We start from the raw sequence: 21,941 nt of genomic DNA on the forward strand, positions 1-21,941 counted from the left end.
GAAACAAAAATCTCAAATAAACAATCTAACCCTACACTTAAAACAACTAGAGAAAGAAGAAATGTACAAATTCTTGGAAAGGTACAACTTTCCAAGACCGAACCAGGAAGAATTAGAAAATATAAACAGACGTATCACAAGTATTGAAATTGAAACTGTAATTAAAAATCTTCCAACAAACGAAAGTCCAGGACCAGATGGCTTCACAGGCAAATTCTATCAAACATTTAGAGAAGAGCTAACACCTATCCTTCTCAAACTCTCCCAAAGAATTGCAGAGGGAGAAACACTCCCAAATTCATTCTATGAAGCCACTATCACCCTGATAACAAAACCAGAAAAAGATATCACAAAAAAAGAAAATTATAGACCAATATCACTGATGAACATAGATGCAAAAATCCTGAACACAATACTAGCAAACAGAATGCAACAGCACATTAAAAATATCATACACTATGATCAAGTGGGATTTATCCCAGGGATGCAAGAATTCTTCAATATATGCAAATCAATCAATGTGATACACCACATTAAGAAATTAAGGAATAAAAGCTATATGATCATCTCAATAGTTGCAGCAAAAGCTTTTGACAAAATTCAACATCCATTTATGATAAAAACTCTCCAGAAAATGGGCATAGAGGGCACCTACCTCAACATTATAGAGACCATATATGACAAACCCACAGCAAGCATCATACTCAATGATGAAAAACTGAAAGCATTTCCACTAAGATCAGGAACAAGACAAGGATGTCCACTCTCGCCACTCTTATTCAGCATAGTTTTGGAAGTCCTATCCACAGCAGTCAGAGAAGAAAAAGAAAGAAAAGGAATACAGATTGGAAAAGAATAAGTAAAACTGTCACTGTTTGCTGATGACATGATACTATATGTAGAAGATTCTAAAGATGACATCAGAAAACTACTGGAACTAATCAATGAATTTGGTAAGATTGTGGGATACAAAATTAATGCACAGAAATCTCTGGCATTCCTATATACCAACAGCGAAAAATCAGAAAGAGAAATTAAGGAAACACTCCCATTTACCATTGCAACAAAAAGAATAAAATACCTAGGAATAAACCTGCCTAAGGAGGCAGAAGACTTGTGCCCAGAACACTATAAAGCACTGATGAAAGAAATCAAATATGACATAAACAGTTGGAGAAATATACCATGTTCTTGGATTGGAAGAATCAATATTGTGAAAATGACTGTACTACCCAATGCAATCTACAGATTCACTACAATTCCTATCAAACTACCAATGGCATTCTTCACAGAATTAGAACAAAAAATTTTCCAATTCGTATGGAAACACAGAAGACCCCAGATAGCCAAAGCAATCTTGAGAAAGAAAAATGGAGCTGGAGGAATCAGGCTTCCTGCCTTCACACTATACTACAAAGCTACAGTAATCAAGACAGTATGGTACTGGCACAAAAACAGAAATATAGATCAATGGAACAAGATAGAAAGCCCAGAGATAAACCCACGCACCTATGGTCAACTAATCTGTCACAAAGCAGGCAAGGATATACAATGGAGAAAAGACAGTCTCTTCACTAAGTGGTGCTGGGAAAGCTGGACAGCTACATGTAAAAGAATGAAATTAGAACACTCCCTAACACCATACACAAAAATAAACTCAAAATGGATTAATGACCTAAATGTAAGACTGGACAGTATAAAACTCTTAGAGGAAATCATAGGAAGAATACTGTTTGACATAAATCACAGCAAGATCTTTTTTGATCCACCTCCTATAGTAATGGCAATAAAAACCAAAAATAAATAAATGGGACCTAATGAAACTTAAAAGCTTTTGCACAGCAAAGGAAACTATAAACAAGATGAAAAGACAACCCTCAGAGTGGCAGAAAGTATTTGCAAATGAAACAACAGGCAAAGGATTAATCTCCAAAATACACAAACAGGTCATGGAGCTCAATATCAAAAAAGCAAACACTCCAGTTAAAAAATGGGCAGAAGACCTACATAGGCATTTCACTAAGGAAGACATACAGATGGCCAAGAGACACATGAAAAGCTGCTCAACATCACTAATTATTAGAGAAATGCAAATCACAACTACAGTGAGGTATCACCTCACACTTGTCAGAATGGCCATTATCAAAAAATCTAGAAACAATAAATTCTGGAAAGGGTGTGGTGAATAGGGAATCCTCCTGCACTGTTGGTGGGAATGTAAATTGATACAGCCACTATGGAGAACAGTATGGAGGTTCCTTAAAAAACTAAAAATAGAAGTACCATATGACCCAGCAATCCCACTACTGGGCATATACCCTGAGAAAACCATAATTCAAAAAGAGGCATGTACCACAATGTTCATTGCAGCTCTATTTACGATAACCAGGACATGGAACCAACCTAAATGTCCATCGACAGATGAATGGATAAAGAAGATGTGGCACATATACGCAATGGAATATTACTCAGCCATAAAAAGAAACGAAATTGAGTTATTTGTAGTGAGGTGGATGGACCTAGAGTCTGTCATACAGAGTGAAGTAAATCAGAAAGAGAAAAACAAATACCGTATGCTAACGCATATATATGGAATCTAAAAAAAACAAAAAAATGGTACTGATGAACCTAGTTGCAGGGCAGGAATAAAGAGGTAGACATAGAAAATGGACTTGAGGACATGGGCTGGGAGGGCGAAGCTGGGGTGAAGTGAGAGTAGCATCGACATATATACATTACCGAATGTAAAATAGTAGTGGGCTGGGATAGGGAGGATGGGAGGGAGGCTCAAAAGGGAGGGGATATGGGAACATTTGTATGCATATGGCTGATCTGCTTTGTTGAGCAACAGAAACCAACACAGTATTGTGAAGCAATTATACTCCAACAAAGATCTATTAAAAAAAACCCAAAAGGGCTTCCCTGGTGGCGCAGTGGTTGAGAGTCCGCCTGCTGATGCAGGGGACACGGGTTCGTGCCCCAGTCAGGGAAGATCCCGCATGCCGCGGAGCGACTGGACCCGTGAGCCATGGCCGCTGAGCCTGCGCGCCCAGAGCCTGTGCTCCGCAACAGGAGAGGCCACAACAGTGAGAGGCCCACGTACCGCAAAAAAACAAAAACAAAAACAAAAAAAACCCAAAAGACAAATGTCATTTGGAGTACTAAAGACTTGGGAAGTCCTTTAATTAATAAACCTGTTTTATTAAAAAAAAAAAAAGACTTAATGGCCAATAAGCCCATGGGAGGGTGCTCAGTATTTTTAGTTATTAAGGAAATTAACATTAAAACCACAGTGAGTTGCCACTAAACACAAGAATGGCTAAAATGACATACCTTATGTTAGCAAAGAGATAGAGCAACTGGAAGTCTTGTTTATTTCCTATGAGAGTATGAAATGGTACAAAGCATTAGGAAATCAGCAGGTTTTTATAAGGTTAAACATTCACTCACCTATGAACCAGCATTCCCACTCTAGGCATCTGCTTAAGAAAAGCAAATGTATATGTTCACAAAACGATTTGTATAAAAATATTTATAGAAGTTTTATTCACAGTAGCCCAAACTGGAAAAAAAAAAATCAACAGGAGAATGAATAAACAAATTGTAGTGCATTCACACAATGAAATACTACTCAGCAATAAAAAAGAACTATTGATCCTCTCAACAGTGAGAATAAATCTCACATTTATATGAAATTCACGGAATGGCAGAGCTAAGCTATGGTGGTAGAAATCCTAACAGTAGTTTCCTAAGGGATAGTGGGAATTGACGGTAAGGGGGCTTGTGGAACCTTTCCAGGGTGTTGGAAATGTTTTATATCTTGATTGGAGTGTTGGTTATATAGGTGTATGCACGTGTCAGAACTCAGTGAGTTGTGCATTTCATTGTATGTCAGTTTCACCTTGATTAAAAGTAAAACCGTTGGAAACATGGATGCTTTTGAAATCCTCTTTTCCACATTTTAATTGAGAAGTGTCATTGCTTTCTGCACTGATTATCTTGTGAAATTTTTCATTATTTTTGCTGGAAACTAGCATCTGGGTTACATTTTTGTAGTTATGGGGCATAAGTGGGACTTCTTTTTGCAGCTTGTACAAAAAGCCAAATGCCAGTCAGTCAAGGTCTGCTGTTTTTAAGTCTGTTTTACGTTTCAGCCAGTAATGTATTTTAATTTATGGGTTTCATAAATACAGTATGTATATAAATTATCACTTACATTTGTCCAAATAATCTTTAAGTATCAGGGAATACCTTTATTATACTAATTTTTCATTAGCACTTTTCATTCAGTATTTGTTGAACCAGATACATATTATATCAAGCAGTGTTCTAGGCACTGGGGATACAGTAGTAAAACAGCCAAGGAAGGATACTGCCCTCCCAGTAGTGTGCAAAAAAACACACTAAAAAACACAGTAACACACAGTAACCACACAGTAAACATAATGTACTAGATGTCTTCTGATAATGCGTGGAAGAAAAGAAGCAGGATGATGTGATTGAGAGGACCTGGAGAATGTTTAGAGAAAGGCTTCTTTAAGAGGAGACATTTGAGCTGAGCCTAGAATAGCAGGAACATCTTAATTCTGTGAAGACAATGGGGAGGATTTGAATATGGTATTTTCTAAGACTGTACTTTTATGATTAGGCCAACCTTAATCACATTCCCCTGATTGTTTTCTCAGCCTTCATTTCAGAGCCCTTTATTTTCCTTAATTACCCTTTTCTGGGTCTGTTTTACTGTGACTTCAGGGATGTGTGACAGTTCAAACTCTCCGAGCTTTTGGTTTTCCTAGTATTGTTAGTGGTCTAGTCTGGAGTGTTCACTCTTACAAACAAAACATTAGTTTCCATAAATCTGCTTCACACATACATACTTGCACATACTTGATCCCATAAGTTTAGAAGAGACAGTTTTAGCATATGTGGAAGCAGAGATTGAATTGATGTAATTTTTTTTTAATTAATTAATTTATTTTTGGCTGTGTTGGGTCTTCGTTGCTGCACGCAGGCCCTCTCTAGTTGCGGTGAGCGGGGCTATTCTTTGTTGTGGTGCATGGGCTTCTCATTGCTGTGGCTTCTCTTGTTGCGGAGCACAGGCTCTAGGCACGCGGGCTCAGTAGTTGTGGAACGCAGGCTCCAGAGTGCAGGCTCAGTAGTTGTGGCGCACAGGCTTTAGTTGCTCCGCGGCATGTGGGATCTTCCCGGACCAGGGCTAGAACCCGTGTCCCCTGCATTGGCAGGTGGATTCTTAACCACTGCGCCACCAGGGAAGTCCCTGAATTGATGTAGTTTTGACAGTGACCTTTCCCATCTCCTGCTTTTCTTCTGAGCCCACATTTTAAAATCCTAAAAGTATTTGGGAGCCTTTTTCTCGACATTGGTATTGCATCAGCTCTGTGTGTGGTTTTAAATGCTTAGCTACCTTAGGACTCTGCTAGCTAAAGCTATATTTTTCTTCCTGTTCCTAAGAGGGTAGAATCCTCATGAATTGAAAAGTAAAGGTGGCTTCCCTGGTGACGCAGTGGTTGAGAGTCCGCCTGCCGATGCAGGGGACACGGGTTCGGGCCCCGGTCCGGGAGGATCCTACATGCCGCGGAGTGGCTGGGCCCGTGAGCCATGGCCGCTGAGCCTGCGCGTCCGGAGCCTGTGCTCTGCAACGGGAGAGGCCACAACAGTGAGAGGCCCGCGTACCGCAAAAAAAAAAAAAAAAAAGTAGAGGGACTTTTTAAGCCCGTGTGCCACAACTACTGAACCTGCGAGCCACAGCTACTGAGCCCACGTGCCACAACTACTGAAGCCCACGTGCCCTAGAGCCCATGCTCCCCGACAAGAGAAGCCACCACAATGAGAGGCCCGTGCACCACAACGAAGAGTAGCACCAGCTCACCGCAACTAGAGAAAGTCCGCGCGCAGCAACGAAGACCCAACACAGCCAAAAAAAAAAATTAATAAATTAAAAAAAAAAAAAACAGTAGAGCATCAAGTTCCTTTGTAAGCAAAAGTAACTAGGAGTGTATTTTCCCCCTATGGTAATAGTTATATTTTATGACCTCAGTATTTTAGAATATCAGTTATATTTTGAGGAGTTTGCTTTGTGAATAGAAAGAACAAAACTGTGCATCTTTTTAGTGGTCTTTAAAGCCGGCATTTTTTAAAAGCTGAATGTCTGTTTCATTTCATTCAGCCCTACCTGCAGCCATGCTCCGTGTGTAGGGTAGGTTGATGCCTGATCTCATGCTGTATAATCAAAAAGGAAGAAGAAAATTGGTCCCCCAAATGCCAGCCTCTCAAACAGTTCCCATCATGTCCAGTCAGAAGTACGTGAGCAGACATGGCTTTAACAAAGACACAGAAAATACAGTCCTTTTCAATGTCAGAAATTAAACCTGTATAAAAAAGTTTGAAAATTATGCCTGTTACATTAATTAGCAAAATATTTCAGGTTTTGTTGTTGTTTATTTGCTTTCGTTGCTGTTGATATTTTAAAAAGTTAATTCTTCCTTGGTTCAAGGATGAGCCTTATTTCAGTTTTAATTTTTGAAGCCCAGGCATAAGAGAAATTAATTTACTCTGAGCTAAGTATTTATTCTATCAAATATAATTAGTTAACATGGTTTCAGTTGACATAATTTCTAGAATCTTTTATTTAGACAGCAGATTTGGAAAGTGTTTATTGCTAGAAAAGGCAACTCATAGGAGGCTAGGTGTGCTAACTATTGTGCTGACTCCAAGATTGTTGTGTACATCTCACTTCAGGGCATATGAACACTTCTGCAAAAGTCCATTTAACCAGTGTGGCTCCAATATAGATAGGGTGGCTGTGTGTGTGTGTGTGTGTGTGTGTGTGTGTGTTTAATGACCGTAAATTACAACTCAGCGCTCTTATTTCTTTAACCTGGAACTTCTCTCCCAGCATTGTGCTCAGAGGTGCAAACTATCTGCATGACTGTCAACCTGGCTTTCCTTTCTGGAGGCCAAACTCATTGGTTCATGCTTTCAATTGACTGCTTTTGTTTCTGTAGAATTTCTTAAGTTTTCTAGTTTTCTACGGAACTTCTCTTTTTACCTAAATTTTTCTGTTAGGGCAGCTGCGTGCGTGGCATAAGCCCTTGCAGTCATAGTATGTGAAAATACCCCCGACTTGGTCAAGCTCTTCAGAGGCAGGGACTCTGTCACATTCCCAGTGCCCGGCATCCACATCCAATAAACAGCGGAATAAGTGGGACAAGGAGACTTGCTCTGTTTACTTCACAGAGTTGATTGATTCACACCACAGCTGTTAACTCAGTGCCTCTTATCTACCAGGCACTGCTTATCTTGGGCTTCAGGCATAAAGAGGTGAGAAGATAAGCAGGTCCTGCTGGCTCCGCGAAACTCCAGTCCCAGGTGTGGGAGGCTGTTTTCACTGCTAGGAACAGAGAGGCTCATTCAGCCACCTCAAGTAGTAGAGAGTTTTTCCTGTAAGGATACTCCAGGATTAAAGAAGACTTGAATCAGTTATACTTCTGGGGGCTGAGGAATTAAGACCCGTCTAGTTTGGGAACTGATGGGATCTCTGGATAGACAAGCGCAAAGACATTCATAGGAACACAGGACTCTCCGTATTGCGCTGGAATGGCACTTGGGAGAAAGTCAAACCTACATAAACATTTCTGTATTTTTCCTTAGGATTCATTAAGATCTTAGGTTATATCTCCTTAAAATGTTAGGGGCGTTTAGTATATTCTTAAATCATATTTGTTTCTCCAGGCAGATAATATGTTTGCTATATTTTTCCTTCTATATTCTCCTAGTGTGTGTGTGTGTGTGTGTGTGTGTGTGTATAAATACACTTACAGAATATCTATAGAATAGGAAAATACAAAGGTGGAAACCAAGAGTCTGAGGAAACCTAATTTGACTTAGCACATTTTAAAGCATCATCTATTAACTTTTTTGTGAATTTGTGCTGCTGTTTACTTTGTATATGCAAAAAATGTAATGTTAAGATTGGTAATATTAGCTCATAGTAAACATCAGTCTCTTATATTTGAATAGGAATTTATAGTTTACGGGCACTTTCAAAGATGTTTGTTTACTTTTTCATAAAACCCCCCTTGAATTACGGAGGGCAGATCTTACCTTGCATGTTTTTTAAGTTGAGGATTTAGGTCAAAGTTATACGATTCATCCAAGCTTTCCCGGAAGGCGATGGGGCCAGCAGTGGAGCCCACACCTCCTGACCCCAGTCGGCGCCCGGTGGTGCGTCCTTCCTCATCTTCCTCCTGCTCCCCTTCCCTGTACTTGGGTTCCTGGGAGAGAAAACACCAGGCACCCCAAGCCCAGCTGCACATCGCTTTACTTACAGCAGAGTCTCCACCCTGAATCTCAATCTTCTTCCCCATTTTGGTAACTAAACTAAAAAGTCTAGAAAAATTGTGAAGGTTATTGTTAGCTTGCCAAGAGTTGGTACAGGAAACACTTGTGTTTCATCCCTGCAAGTGGATATGAAGGGATATGTTTTGAGGGATTGGAGTTTTGGTAATTTTGTCAAAACCCAGTGTTTACCTTAACTACTGGGTACCACATGCCTGGTGCCCCCATCTTCTTAACTGCCCAGTCCTGTGCCCCATTTACTATTGGGAAATGGAAGTCACAGTCATAGAACTTCTCTACTCACAATTTAAACATTGATATAATTTCTAGCAAAAATATAAAGGAGAAATGAGGCAATTAATTTATAGTAAGTAAAATGTGTTTCAGAAGGTATGTGCTTACATGTACACAAGAAGGCATAATGCAGTTAGATTCTCCCACTTACATATAGAATCACTAAGAATATGAAAGCTGCAAATGTAGTCTGATCAGGTGTATTGTACTGGTTATTCAGATACCACAAGTGATACAGCAGTGACATGATTTTTTGAAATGATGAACATCTATTAGTAAAACTGCAAACAAAACAAAAATACCCCCCAAAACCCCCAAATTCCTTTGATTTATGTTGTATTTGTGTTGTAGAAAATCTGATGTATATTAAAACTGCATATAATAATCGTATTTATGTATAAACAGTGTTAGAATTTAGGCTCAGGTGGTTATAAATTGACTTGTTTGCCAACATGAATGTCCAGTGGGATATGTGAAAGTAGTGCAGGACAAAAGTTTTGGGATTCATGATAGTTCTCTGTTGTATAGGATTGTCCTGTACGTGGTCTGTCAGATGCCAAGGATGTCTTCTGAATTATTGTGACAGTTGAAAAAATTGCTCCCACAACTTTAGAATACACCTCCTAGATGGTGATGCCACTTCGTTGAAAATCTCTGCCTTAAACACTTCAGAAAGACACAGGGAATTCGCCGGCAGTCCAGTGGTTAGGACTCCGTGCTTTCACAGCTGAGGGCTGGGTTCAATCCCTGGTCAGGGAACTAAGATCCAACAAACTGTGCAGTGTGGCCAAAAAGAAAAAAAAAGGCACAGAAACCTAAGGGACCGCAAGGGAACAAAGATGCCCCAACATTTCAAACCAGTGCTCACAGTGCTGTGATTTCATTGTCTAGAGAGACTAGAGGGGGAGGAGAGTGTCTGCTCTGTTTTTTGCCCCAAGGCTGAGATATGCTTTTTTACCTTCATCTTGCCTTGGGCAGCCAGCACTATCTATTCTGCATTCCTGTGGTTGAAGTTTCCCCTGTCCTTGTAGCTTGCTGGGGAGGCTTTTTTTAGACTAGGTTCTGAAGGAGTTGTGCAAAAGGGGGTTGAAGGTGTCCAAGAAAACTGATGAAAGTTTTTTTGTGCGTGCGATATATAAAATATAACTACACTTTACCTGATGAAAGGTTTTTATATAAGTAATTTGTGACTTTGCAGCTATATGGCTGAATTATTTTGGTATATAAGTAGTGGGAATTTTCTCTTGCTCAGTTTAGAGTATATAATTTTGCTATACATTATAGTGTTTTAATAATTGGGTTTGTGAATGATTTCACACAGTTAATCCTTAGTAACAATGGAGATCAATATGGAAGGAAATATTTACCTGTTACGTGGTGATTTCAGGCGTCAGTATTTTTGCTTTCTGTTCTTGGCGGGGCAGCTTTTTGGTGCTAGAAGTGCCCGCGTTGGAATTCTCAAGCTCTGCCACAGGGTGACTATGTGATCTAAAGCAAACTAATCCATATCTCTGAGCTTTACTGTAAAATGTTGTCATCAGTAATGTTGCAGTGCTGCTACTTAATAGAATGGTTGCAAGGATTAGTGTGAAACATCTGACAGTTTTCTTCTAGTACTTATTCTGAAGCATCTATATTTTTTGTACTCTATAACCATAATGCTGACAAAAATTTTAAGTCTTCTTTTTTTACTTGACCTATTTCCATAGTGTAAACAGTCTTTACTGTTTAAAAAGTATTGAAGTATTAAAAAGAATCATAGTAGACCCATGACATCCTGCTACTAAAATATACAGTGTAATACATGATGTCATTTCTGTATATAATATGAACTGTAAACTTACCTGCTTCTCTCAAGAAATAAAGTTTTTAAAAACCTAATGTCTTGAGATAACTGTAAGATATCTGTAAGCAAAACCAAGAAGAAACAACAGAGCTAAGTTGAATGCAGGGCGTGGGCCAAGGTTGGGCTTACCAGCTGAGCAATGCATTCCCATACACCAGCCTGAAATTGCAGCCTTCCACAGATAGATTTGCATATCATAGACCTTTGGGTCGCACAAAAATTGTCAAAACCACAAATATACCATCCTTTACCTAATAATGATATCAGTATATGTGAGCATTTTTAGTTTTGTTTCCAAATATTTTCACTGTAAAAATGATGCTGTTGAATAGATGTGTGTGTGTGTGCGCACACGTGTGTGTATCTTTTTCCTTCTCTAGTAATACTTCTTTAGGATAAATTTCTTAAAAGTAAAATTACTCTCTTAAAGGAGACACACCTTTTATGACACTAGATGTAATTGCCAAATTATTTACAAAAATATTATATAGGTTGGCACTGTCCCAGTTAAGTAGTTTCAGCCACACATAACTAGGGATTTTCATTTGAAGTGTGTTGGGGGGACTAATTTAACAGGTGAAATATTGATTTTAATTTATATTTCTTTGGCTACTAGTGAATTTAAACATTTAATTTTCATATATTAATGTTTTTTTCTTCTTGCATTGTTTATTCATTCATATCTTTCTCCTATTTAATTTATGGGATCACTTAACAATTTAGGTCGTTTTCAGGGTTTTGGATAAATTAAAATTTTATCTAATCACATTATTCCGCTTTTCTCTTTCAGCTCCAGTAATAAACCGATTTACGAGGCGTGCCTCAGGTAAGTCTGATGATGGATTTTGCTCACTAATGGTGGCATTTTTAAAATGGATTGGATAAGAAGGTATGAAAAGAATAATTGCTATAGAGTAATAACTTATTTGTCAGTCATTTTCCCAGAAAACACAACCATCTGATAAAATCAAGAACTAGGAAATAATTGGAAATACACACTGAGTGGCTAAACTTAAAACAACACTGTGCACTGAGGCTAATGTATGGAGACTCTTGCCCCAATTTGTTTATTTCTGCTCTTGATAAATTATTACCTACATGGTTATCTGGTTTGCCAGTCACAGTTTAGAAGAAGTAATTTAGAACTTAGGTAAAGAACACTCTAGAAACAGGGAAGGATGGAGAGTTTTTAATAAAGGACAGGAAAACTCATAACACTCCGATATAAGACCTTGTCATCATGGGGTCCTATTCAGAATAGGAGCAAATTGCTTTATATTTGTTCCTGCCCCAGGAGCTATTGCTGTCCTAGAGATACCACAGTAACCTTCTGCATTTTCACAGTGAGGGTGACCTTAACCATTGACAGGTGCTTAAATTTGGTTCACTATACTGGGCACCACCTGCATTACATTGGTGGGGAAGTAAAGCATTTCTATCCTAAATGAGTTTGGGCGCTGAAATGGATAAACTATTGTTTGGAAAATTCACTTCTGTGAAATACCTTCTTCTCTAAAGATAGAGGACAAGTGAAGTACTACCATGTTTGGTTTGAGAAAATGACTTTCTTTTATATATAACTAGAGTTTTTTGGTTGAAAAACACAAGAAATAATTTCAAACAGATATCTTTGACATTTATATAATACAAATGAGTCATTTGTTTCATAAAATTACCTAATTTCCATCTGTGCTATATTATTAAATGTGTTTTAAGATTGAGTTTTATTTTTAATTTGTCAGCAGTTACTGGTATAATTTACTCTTATTATGTGGTGACCAGGTCTATAAGGAAAAAGACAGGGATTAGGATAATACGCTGTATTGTGATGGTACCTACTTTATCCTCCTGAGCTTTTTGTAATGTTGAGGCATATCTATTTTTAATGTTGAAAACAAAGTGTAGATTATAATGCCTTTCATGGAATGAGAGATTATGTCAGTAAGGCATCAATCAGACTTTATCCCAGAGTAGAGCTATCAAGAGTGATCATATTCTGGTGTAATATGTAGTCTTTCATGAGCAGTGGTGGAAACAGAGAGGAACAATAAGACAGAATCAGTAGTGAGATATCTTGTCTCCGTGATGTAAGATTCTTTCTGTAGGAACATAGTTAAGACTCTTAAAATAAATTGTCTCCCTTTCTGCCTCAAACTGACATGAGACATTTATTTCTGGGCAAATTCCATTAATATTTGTTGTTCAGTATACTTAGCATCAGTTGAAGGATCAGGGGCTCTAGTATATAGGTTCGTTTTGAAACACCCTATTTCACTCCTCACCACCACTGTTGAATCTGTGTCCAGTGTATCTCAGCAAGATTGGCTGGAAATGTAGACAAGCTAGAATGCCGGCAAAGAAATACACGTTCAAGTCAAATGTTGCATTTATTCCAAGTGACAGGCAATAGGAAATGCCAGTGAAAACAACAGGGAGCAGTTCGATTTAAAGAAAAATGAAATGATATCACGTTCAGAAGTCATGTTGTAAAAGCCTTAAAAGGTGTAGGTATTGTTACCCTAATAATATAACATGCTGGAAAGCACTATGAGAATGAATTTTGACATTAATTATTGGAAGGAAAAGAGAATTGACTTATGGAATACTCCTGATGGGTCAGGCACTGTGGTAAGCATTTTATACACATTTTCAGTCTTTCAGGCAAGGGAAATAAAATTATATTTACTGCCTTGGATAAGAAGAACAATGGTCTTTGTCTAAAACTTTTTTGACAAAGAAAGCAGAAACTGTCTTAAGACATCTTGGGGAGGAAATTCTACAGTTCTCTTTGTTAATTTAATCTAGTGGTGAAAAGTAATTCAGTGCAGTAGTAGACTTCAATTTCTTTGGAAGTAGCATTTCCTGAACATAAAAAAAATAGACATCTACTTAAAATAGGGAAATTCATATCTGATAATTAAAAATATTTCTTAGGATATCTTTTTTTGATAAAATTTTAATTCAGAAATACTTTTTCTTTTCAGAAGTAAATTGTAACTTTAAATTTGTAATGTAATACCTTATTTTTAAGGGAAAAAAAATAAGTCAACCAGAAACGTAGGATACAAGAGTTTACTTCTTGATACAAGAGTTTATTTCTTACTCGTCTATTTTTTTTTAATTTATTTTATTTATTTATTTTTGGCTGTGTTGGGTCTTCGCTGTTGCGCGTGAGCTTTCTCTAGTTGCTGCAAGCGGGGGCGACTCTTCGCTGCGGTGCAGGCTTCTCATTGCTGTGGCTTCTACTGTTGTGGAGCACGGGCTCTTGGTGCCCGGCATTCAGTAGTTGTGGCGCGCAGGCTCTAGAGTGCAGGCTCAGCAGTTGCGCAGGGCTTAGTTGCTTCGTGGCATGTGGGATCTTCCCGGACCAGGGATCGAACCTGTGTCCCCTGCATTGACAGGTGGATTCTTAACCGCTGTGCCACCAGGGAAGCCCCTTACTTGTCTATTTTTTAATAATAATTACAACAATAAGTACTGTATGTATACATTATAACAATAAATATACTATGTGTAGTGCTAGGTATTCAATCACTTTTGATTGAATGAAAATTTAAAAATAGTGTGTTATGATATAGTCCTGATTTGACTGAGTTTCCTACATCTTTGAGGTTTTGGCTTTTGATATTCATACCGCACCTATCAAAAGTAAATATTTCAACCTGAATACTTCAAACAAAACATTTCTCCCTTTTATACATTTTTCTTTTGTTATGGTTCATGAGGATGAGGGCAATGTTTATATTAAGGATGTGTTTAACAAATACACAATTTCAGATCATTTTTATAAATAACACTGTTTCTGCTGAACTCTCCTCATGTGTTTTCAGTGCCTGCCCACAAACCTGTTGGTTTTTATTTCTATAAGTAAAAGGAATCAGTTTCACTCAGTATTTTCAAACAAAATTCATTCCTAGAATTTTAAGAGTTTGTAGCGGTTTCAGGGTTTCGTAAGTTAGTTTTCCACTTGGTTCAGGAATGAAAGGCATGTAGTGGAGTGTGATTAATGGATAAAAACAGGTGGGCATTTGGAACAGTAGGGTCTTGCCTTATACGGTAGAGAGGATAAGTTCTACAAAACTTATGATGATGAAACTGTCAGATTTTTTTTTTTAACATCTTTATTGGAGTATAATTGCTTTACAATGTTGTGTTAGTTTCTGCTTTATAACAAAGTCAATCAGCTATACGTATACATATATCCCCATATCTCTTCCCTCTTGGGTCTCCCTCCCTCCCGCCCTCCCTATCCCACCCCTCTACGTGGTCACAAAGCACCGAGCTGATCTCCCTGTGCTATGTTTCCCACTAGCTATCTATTTTACATTTGGTAGTGTATATATATACCTGCCACTCTCTCACTTTGTCCCAGCTTACCCTTCCCCCTCCCCGTGTCCTCAAGTTCATTCTCTAGTAGATCTGCGTCTTTATTCCCATCCTGCCCCTAGGTTCTTCATGACCTTTTTTTTTTTTAGATTCCATATATATGTGTTAGCATACGGTATTTGTTTTTCTCTTTCTGACTGACTTCACTCTGTATGACAGACTCTAGGTCCATCCACCTCACTACACATAACTCAGTTTCGTTTCTTTTTATGGCTGAGTAATGTTCCATTGTGTATATGTGCCACATCTTCTTTATCCATTCATCTGTCGATGGACACTTAGGTTGCTTCTGTGTCCTGGCTATTGTAAACAGAGCTACAATGAACATTGTGGTACATGACACTTTTTGAATTATGGTTTTCTCAGGGTATATACCCAGTAGTGGAACTGCTGGGTCGTATGGTAGTTCTATTTTTAGTTTTTTAAGGAACCTCCATACTGTTTTCCATAGTGGCTGTATCAATTTACATTCCCACCCACAGTGCAAGAGGGTTCCCTTTTCTCCACACCTTCTCCAGCATTTATTGTTTGTAGATTTTTTGATGATGGCCATTCTGACGGGTGTGAGGTGATATCTCATTGTAGTTTTGATTTGCATTTCTCTAGTGATTAATGATGTTGAGCATTCTTTCATGTGTTTGTTGAAAATCTGTATATATTCTCTGGAGAAATGTCTATTTAAGTCCTCTGCCCATTTTTGGATTGGGTTGTTTGTTTTTTTGATATTGAGCTGCATGAGCTGCTTGTAAATTTTGGAGGTTAATGCTTTGTCAGTTGCTTCGTTTTGTCAGATGTTTTTTGAAATCCAGGTAAATGTATCTCTGGTATCTTCCTGACAGCAGCCCATAACCTTTGTTTGCTTGTTTGTTTACTTATATTTTTATTGAGATATAATTGACATGTAACATTGTGTGTGTTTAAGGTATACAGCATGTTGATTTGATACATTTATATATTGCAGTATGATCATCCATAACTTTACAGTACCCCATAATCCTATTGTTAAACAAAAGAAAAACTGCTTTTGTTCTTTTTTAATCCATTTATACTCTGAGTAATCACTTCTTATCTTATGTCTTTTTAAATACACAGAAGTCATATACATAATCTATTTTAGAGTTTTGATAGAATTAGCACTGACAGTTTTGCATTTAATTTCTCTTAGAGCTTATTATGGACTTTCTGTTTTGGAAGATTATTCTTTTTGGTGGAAAAATGGGAAACATACCATTTATTGTTGTAATTATTATTAAAAATTATTGGTAGTAGTAGAGGTAGTAGCTGAATAAATCTTTGAAGAGTAAAACTTCAACCAAACAACAATTCTGTTGCTTTGTTGTTCATCTAGTATATTATATGGGAAAGACTCTAAGATGTAGAGTTATACAGACCTGAGTTCAAACCACCCATTTACTGTGTAAATTTGCTTGTAAGTTATTTACCTCATTGAGTGTTACTTCCTTATTTTCATTTTCTTTCATTTTGGGATCACAGCAGCTGTATTCACTTTTGTTATGATGGTTAAGTTAGATGGTTTTTATAAAGCAGAGTGTCTAGGCTCTCAAAAATGTTAGTGGTCAGCTCCCTTGAACATAGCTTAAGACAAAACAAAACAATAAAATGCTCATCTCTGTGTCTTAGTCTGTCATAAAAAGGCCTTAAAGAGTCACAACACTATTTGATGTTCATCCTTTAATATGGGCCTCTCTTTTTATTGTTTGTACATTAAAGTTTTTTTTAAAAAAGAGTATAATGATTTTCCTCTGTGGTTTTGGCTCTGAATTGAAAAACAAATTGAAATGACCCATTAATCTTGAGCCAGTGCCTTCTCAGGAGGTCAGACCTCTCTGAATTTCTTTTAATCTCAGGATTTTATTTTGAAAAAATCAGGCTTATAGGAAAGTTTGAGGAATAGTTCAATGAACACCTTTATCTAGATTTCCCAGCTGTTATTATTTTGCCACATTTGTATGCTCTTTTCTTTCCTTCCTTGCACATGCACTGACACACACTTTTAGTTTTTTAACTGAACCTTTTAGGAATCCTAAATACCTCATGCATGTCTCCTAAGAACAAGGACATTTTCTGAATAACTTAATGTGCAGGGAATTTAACTTTGATACAATGCTGTTATCTAATCTATAGTCTAGACTGCAGTTCCTCAGTTGTCTTGCTGTGTCCTCTCTCCCTCTCTCTCTCTCTTTTCGTTCAAGCTCATCCAAGGATTTTATATTGCATTTAATTGTCATGACTCCGCTGTCATTGTCTTTCACAAAATGGCTCCCTGAAATTTTGAAATCTGCTTTTTTAGAGCTCTGACGGTTATCCCCAACAGTGGGGCAGTTCCCGGTTATCACCTGTTATGAGTTCTTACATTGTATGGGCATGTCCACTGTCTGGTCACGATGCCCCATTGATTGCCATGTATTGCTTTCACGGACTGCTGTTGAGCACTACTTGCTCTAATATGTCATTATTTCTTATAATAGAAGTGAAAATGGAGCTCCAAATTATGAATTGGCTAATTTTCTTTTCACGTGTAGATAATTAGCCACTCTTCAATTTTTAGCCATAACATGAGCATTGAATTTTATGGTATATTTTTAACAGATCTAAAATCTTCTAATTTTCCCTAAACTAGCATTTGGAATAATTCAGAGGTGAAATTAACTTTTGAATCTCACACACCCACTGTGTAAAATGGCACATTAAAAACTCAGTGAAATCACCCCAGACAGAAACTGATTAAGTCCCCAAGAAAAGTAGCGAAATAGCAGAAGTTCAGATCTTGTCTTGAATCTGATTCAGGGAACATATGCTTCCTTGATTCAGGGAACATATGCTTCCTTCTGTTTTGTTTTGGAAAGATTTTGTAGCCTTGGTATTAGTTTTTATTTTAAAGTTATTTGACAAGAGCTTTTAACCCCCAAATTATTTTTTCCCAGAGGTCATTCTCATACTTTCAAACCAATTTGCTAGTATGAATATATTTACATTTATATTTTGTTATTAGAAGCTTATTTCAAGCTTGGTAATCACCAACACTAGATAATGCATTCCAGGAGAATACTACTTTAATTCATTTACTAATCCGTTCAGCAGACGTTTACTGATTCTTTACTTTGTGCCAGATACAGTGCTAGGGATGCAAGAAGAGTAAGATAGGGCCCTTAGGAAGTTCACAGTCTAGCAGGGAAGCTGGCTGTGACTCAGAGTGTGCTAAATACCACAGTATCCACAAAGTGAAAAGCAGAAAATGTATAGTTCTTCCCCGGCATGGGGCTCACAGAAAGGGTGCTATTTGAGCTGGTCTTTAAGGCTTATGACATGGGTTTCAGCAGGAAGATAAGAGTATTTGTGTTTTATCACTAGTAGGGGCTGTTTTTATTATAAGTCCTTTTTCATAGTATGCTGCTCTGCACTTGACCTCTGCCGTCAGTGGCGTGGAGTAAGCAGATGCCCAAGGCCATGGACAGCAGTGGCTGAAGGCCAGGAGTTATTTTTGCGTTTAACTTAACCATTGCTTCAAAATGTTAGCATCTCTCTCATCAGGGGAGGCAGTTTAGGCTCTGGATTGAGACCTGGGTTGGAGTATTTGCTCTGCTACTCACATATCCACTTACTAAAAGTGTGTGTGTGTGTGTGTGTGTGTGTGTGTGTGTGTGTTGGTCTTAGTTGCCTTTGTTCTCCAGGTAGAACATGGAGATAATACCTATCTCACAGAATGATTGTACTGATTAAACAGAAGATAATCCATGAAAAACACTTCACACTATATTCTCCCCAGTTTAGTTTCACACTTTCAGCCTGTTGTCCACATGGGTCTCCTAGACGGGCAGGGGGCTTCAGGAGCCTGGACTGGATTTGAGGGGGGTCATAAGTAGCTCATGGACTGCAAAGCTTGACACAGAGAATTCTTTAGAAAGATGACACCCTGGGTGGGGCTGAGATCAAGAGTCAGACAGTTCCACTGAGACAGCTGGGTGAAACCAGAGGTGCCCGCGCTGGGCAGGGAGCTGCAGCTGGAGAGGGCCTCTGAGAGGCCAGAGCACAGATCCCGGGGCTCTTTGGGGAGGGAGGGGTTCCAGACCACCTCCGTCCCTGTTCTCTTTCTGTCCCCAGGCTCCTGTTAAAACAGACCCTCCCCTGGGACTCATCACAAGTCAGAGCAGGTGAACAGAGCAAGTGCTGCCCCCTTCACACCCTCAGCTTCTTCCCCCCTCCTTCCTCTCTGGCAGTACTAACTGACTGGGGCTTTTGGCATGCAGTGCGAAACAGAGCCCAGTGGGCTCCACGGCAAGTGTTCAGTCTCTGGTTCTTTTTTGTTAGGCTCAGGAATGCTGACGAACTATCTCAAGGCCAGTGGGAGATGATCTCTTGAGCTTTATTGCATTTTCTCCAAAGTTCTCTTAGAGACCCCCGGGGAAGGGAAAGAGAGAGGCAGCAGTAAAACCTTGATCTACATACAGATGGGGGCTGGGCAGGACGTCTCCTCTGCTCCTGTAGTGTCCTCAGACCAGCAGATGTGGAGGGATTTGAAAGATGGCATGGAGGCCTATGCAGTCTGCTCAGCCCCTTGTGTGCCCCAGTCCCTGGACACTGCCTGTGAAACAGACAGGAGGAGATAGAGTGGACATTTGAACTTATCGCAGCCGTCCTCTAAGTGTGATCAGAGTGGAGGTCACTGCTCTGCAAACTCTCCGTGTGAAGGCCCAGATCCTCCTGCGCCTTCGCCCCCAGTCCACTGCAGGCCCTTCCTTTTGTAAACGGTAGTGAAATTGCCCCGGTGGTAACACATCGCTGTACCAGTTGTAATAGTACAACTATTTCTATTAGATGCTCCCCCTCTCTGGACTTATTTCACTGTGTACACTGAGGTTTAGGTGACATGACCTTGGAGTGATCTGTATGAGACATGGAAGTTACCATAAGAAGCTTTATAAAGGGAAAATGCACATTTATCTAAAGGAACTGATGATTAAAACAAAACCAAAAAACATATTTTACCACTTGGGCATTTTGTAAGAGCAGACTGCAATGTGAGCGGTGCCCTTGGACAGGTAGGATGCTGGTGTGTGGGGGAGGGGAGGGGCGGGCCGGGCCGGCCCCAGGTTCGTGGCACACGTGTCCTTACCTCTGCTTCCGGCATCCATGCGCCTCCTCACGTTGGGAACGCTTCACGGGCTTCGCTTGTCTGGCCTTGGGACAACTCACCCCGCACCATGTTCCCCACCACTCAGCACTCTTTCTTTCTTTCTGGATGCCATCTGTGAATAGAGTATGCATCCATGTCGCTCTTACTGTTGCACATCGTTTGATATTGTGGTTGTTCTCGTGTCTCTTTCCCTCTACTAAACCGTGAGCATCCTAATTAATGAACTGAGGGAAAAGGGCATTTCTGGATGAAGTCAAAGAAAAAAAAAGAATGGAAAGTAAGGAAATGGGCATCCCAGAAAAATGGGAAGAATTGGCCAGATGTGTTATAACGGGGTTTAAGATTCCAGAGGAGTCATGACCAGCGTGTATTAGTTGCGGGGTGAGACTGCTAAAGTGGATATTGGATGAAGCTTTATTGGAGTCAAGGAATTAAAAAAAAAATTGAGGGTGGGCATGGACATTGATGTGTTCTGTGATAATGGCAAAACTGGAGTGGAAAGAATACAGAGCTAGATGCCGGTCTGGAGGGTACCTGAATGCCACAAATCTAAGGGGAGCAGGGCATCGGCAAGGACTACCAAGTCTGGTCTGGATGCCAGAGTGGGGAGCCAGGGGCACCCCTCACTATCATTCAGATCCCACTGTGTGTAGGGGGTGGGACCTTCTGAGAGTAGTGGTTTACTTACAGTGGAGGGGGGCAGGGGGGTGTCCCGCAGGTCAGCTGCTGAGAGATATTTATTGAGCAGTTAGCATCACCAGGCACAGTGCTGGGCACTGGGTACAGCAGCAGTAAACATGCCCTGCCTTCTAGGACCAGTGGGGAAGCTTAAAGTGTGGAGATGAAATTGGGGAAAGGTGGTTGTCTGGAGGGTCTTGCATCTTGTGGATGACCAAGGATGACAGAGCAAAGAGGGCAGAGTTGGATGGAGGGTGTTTCGGTTATAATTTATTCACTATGAACGCTTGTTTAACTAAACTTTCTTTAAGGCTAACTCTGTCAGGTTCCCAGTGAGAGCACCTTAACCTTCTGATGTTTACCGTGAGTACGGAAGGCAGGAGGTGTAGAAACGAAGAGCTTGGAATGGCCATTCTTCCATTTATTGATCAAATATTCAACGAGAGCCTACAACGTGTCTTGCACTGGTTTGGGCCAGAGGCCAACAGACGTAGTTTAGGATTTTAGTTGCATCATTGTTTAGCTCTATGAACTTGGGCAACTTACTTAAACCCTCTTCTGAAAATTCATGAAGAGATGTAGGCAAAGTTTTCTTTGTTTGTTTGTGTGTTTTTTTAAGCACAGTGCTGACACACAAGTGCTAAATAAACTTTTATATATCATTAGGCTCAATTTGTCAAATTTTAATCTAATGAAAATGCCACAATTTTAGTATCTATGATATTTTCTCCTGTAATCTCTCCCTCTTAATTTTAATTGGCCAAAGTGCATAATTCAGTGTATCTCTTACAGCTAATTCCCTTACTTCAAATTTGGATTAACTTAATTAACACTGCATTGATATTTGTGGGGAGATGGGAGAGATTTCTCTCAAATGTAACATCCTTTAGCTTTTTAGATAAAAACAGAAAAGCAGCTTCAGTCTCCCCTAAATTATAAGCTGTATGATCTGCTTTTTAAGATTTAACCTTTAATTTTAAATGGGTGTATGTACAGCCCTCCCTTCCCCCCCCTTAATCAGATTGAACCAGCTGCTTCTCGGAGCTGATTGCTGGAGAATGTTACTGTCATTGGATTCTGAGACTCTGAGAGGCCAACAGTGTCTAGCTAATCCTTTGATCACGTTTTCTGAAAATTAATCGTACAGCTAAAAACCACAGAACGTATCCAAGTAATAAGCGGGTTTCACCACCACCACCGTTTTTTCCTACCTTCAGTCTTGCA

General features: G+C 39.2%; 1 protein-coding gene across 2 annotated transcripts in view; it reads left to right on the top strand.

The window, feature by feature from the left end:
- The window catches only part of PRKAR2B (protein kinase cAMP-dependent type II regulatory subunit beta), a 113,247-nt gene that overhangs the window by 20,514 nt on the left and 70,792 nt on the right, over positions 1-21,941 (top strand). For both annotated transcript variants that reach the window (XM_089917816.1, XM_022554346.3), the window contains exon 2: positions 11,289-11,324. In XM_089917816.1, the coding sequence (XP_089773942.1) occupies positions 11,289-11,324 (36 nt within the window). The remainder of the gene's footprint in view (positions 1-11,288; positions 11,325-21,941) is intronic.

The sequence above is a fragment of the Delphinapterus leucas genome, chromosome 9 (genome assembly GCF_059928025.1).
Source record: "Delphinapterus leucas isolate spDelLeu-1000000601 "Yukka" chromosome 9, BTC_Dleu_Yukka2, whole genome shotgun sequence".
Lineage (NCBI taxonomy): Eukaryota > Metazoa > Chordata > Mammalia > Artiodactyla > Monodontidae > Delphinapterus > Delphinapterus leucas.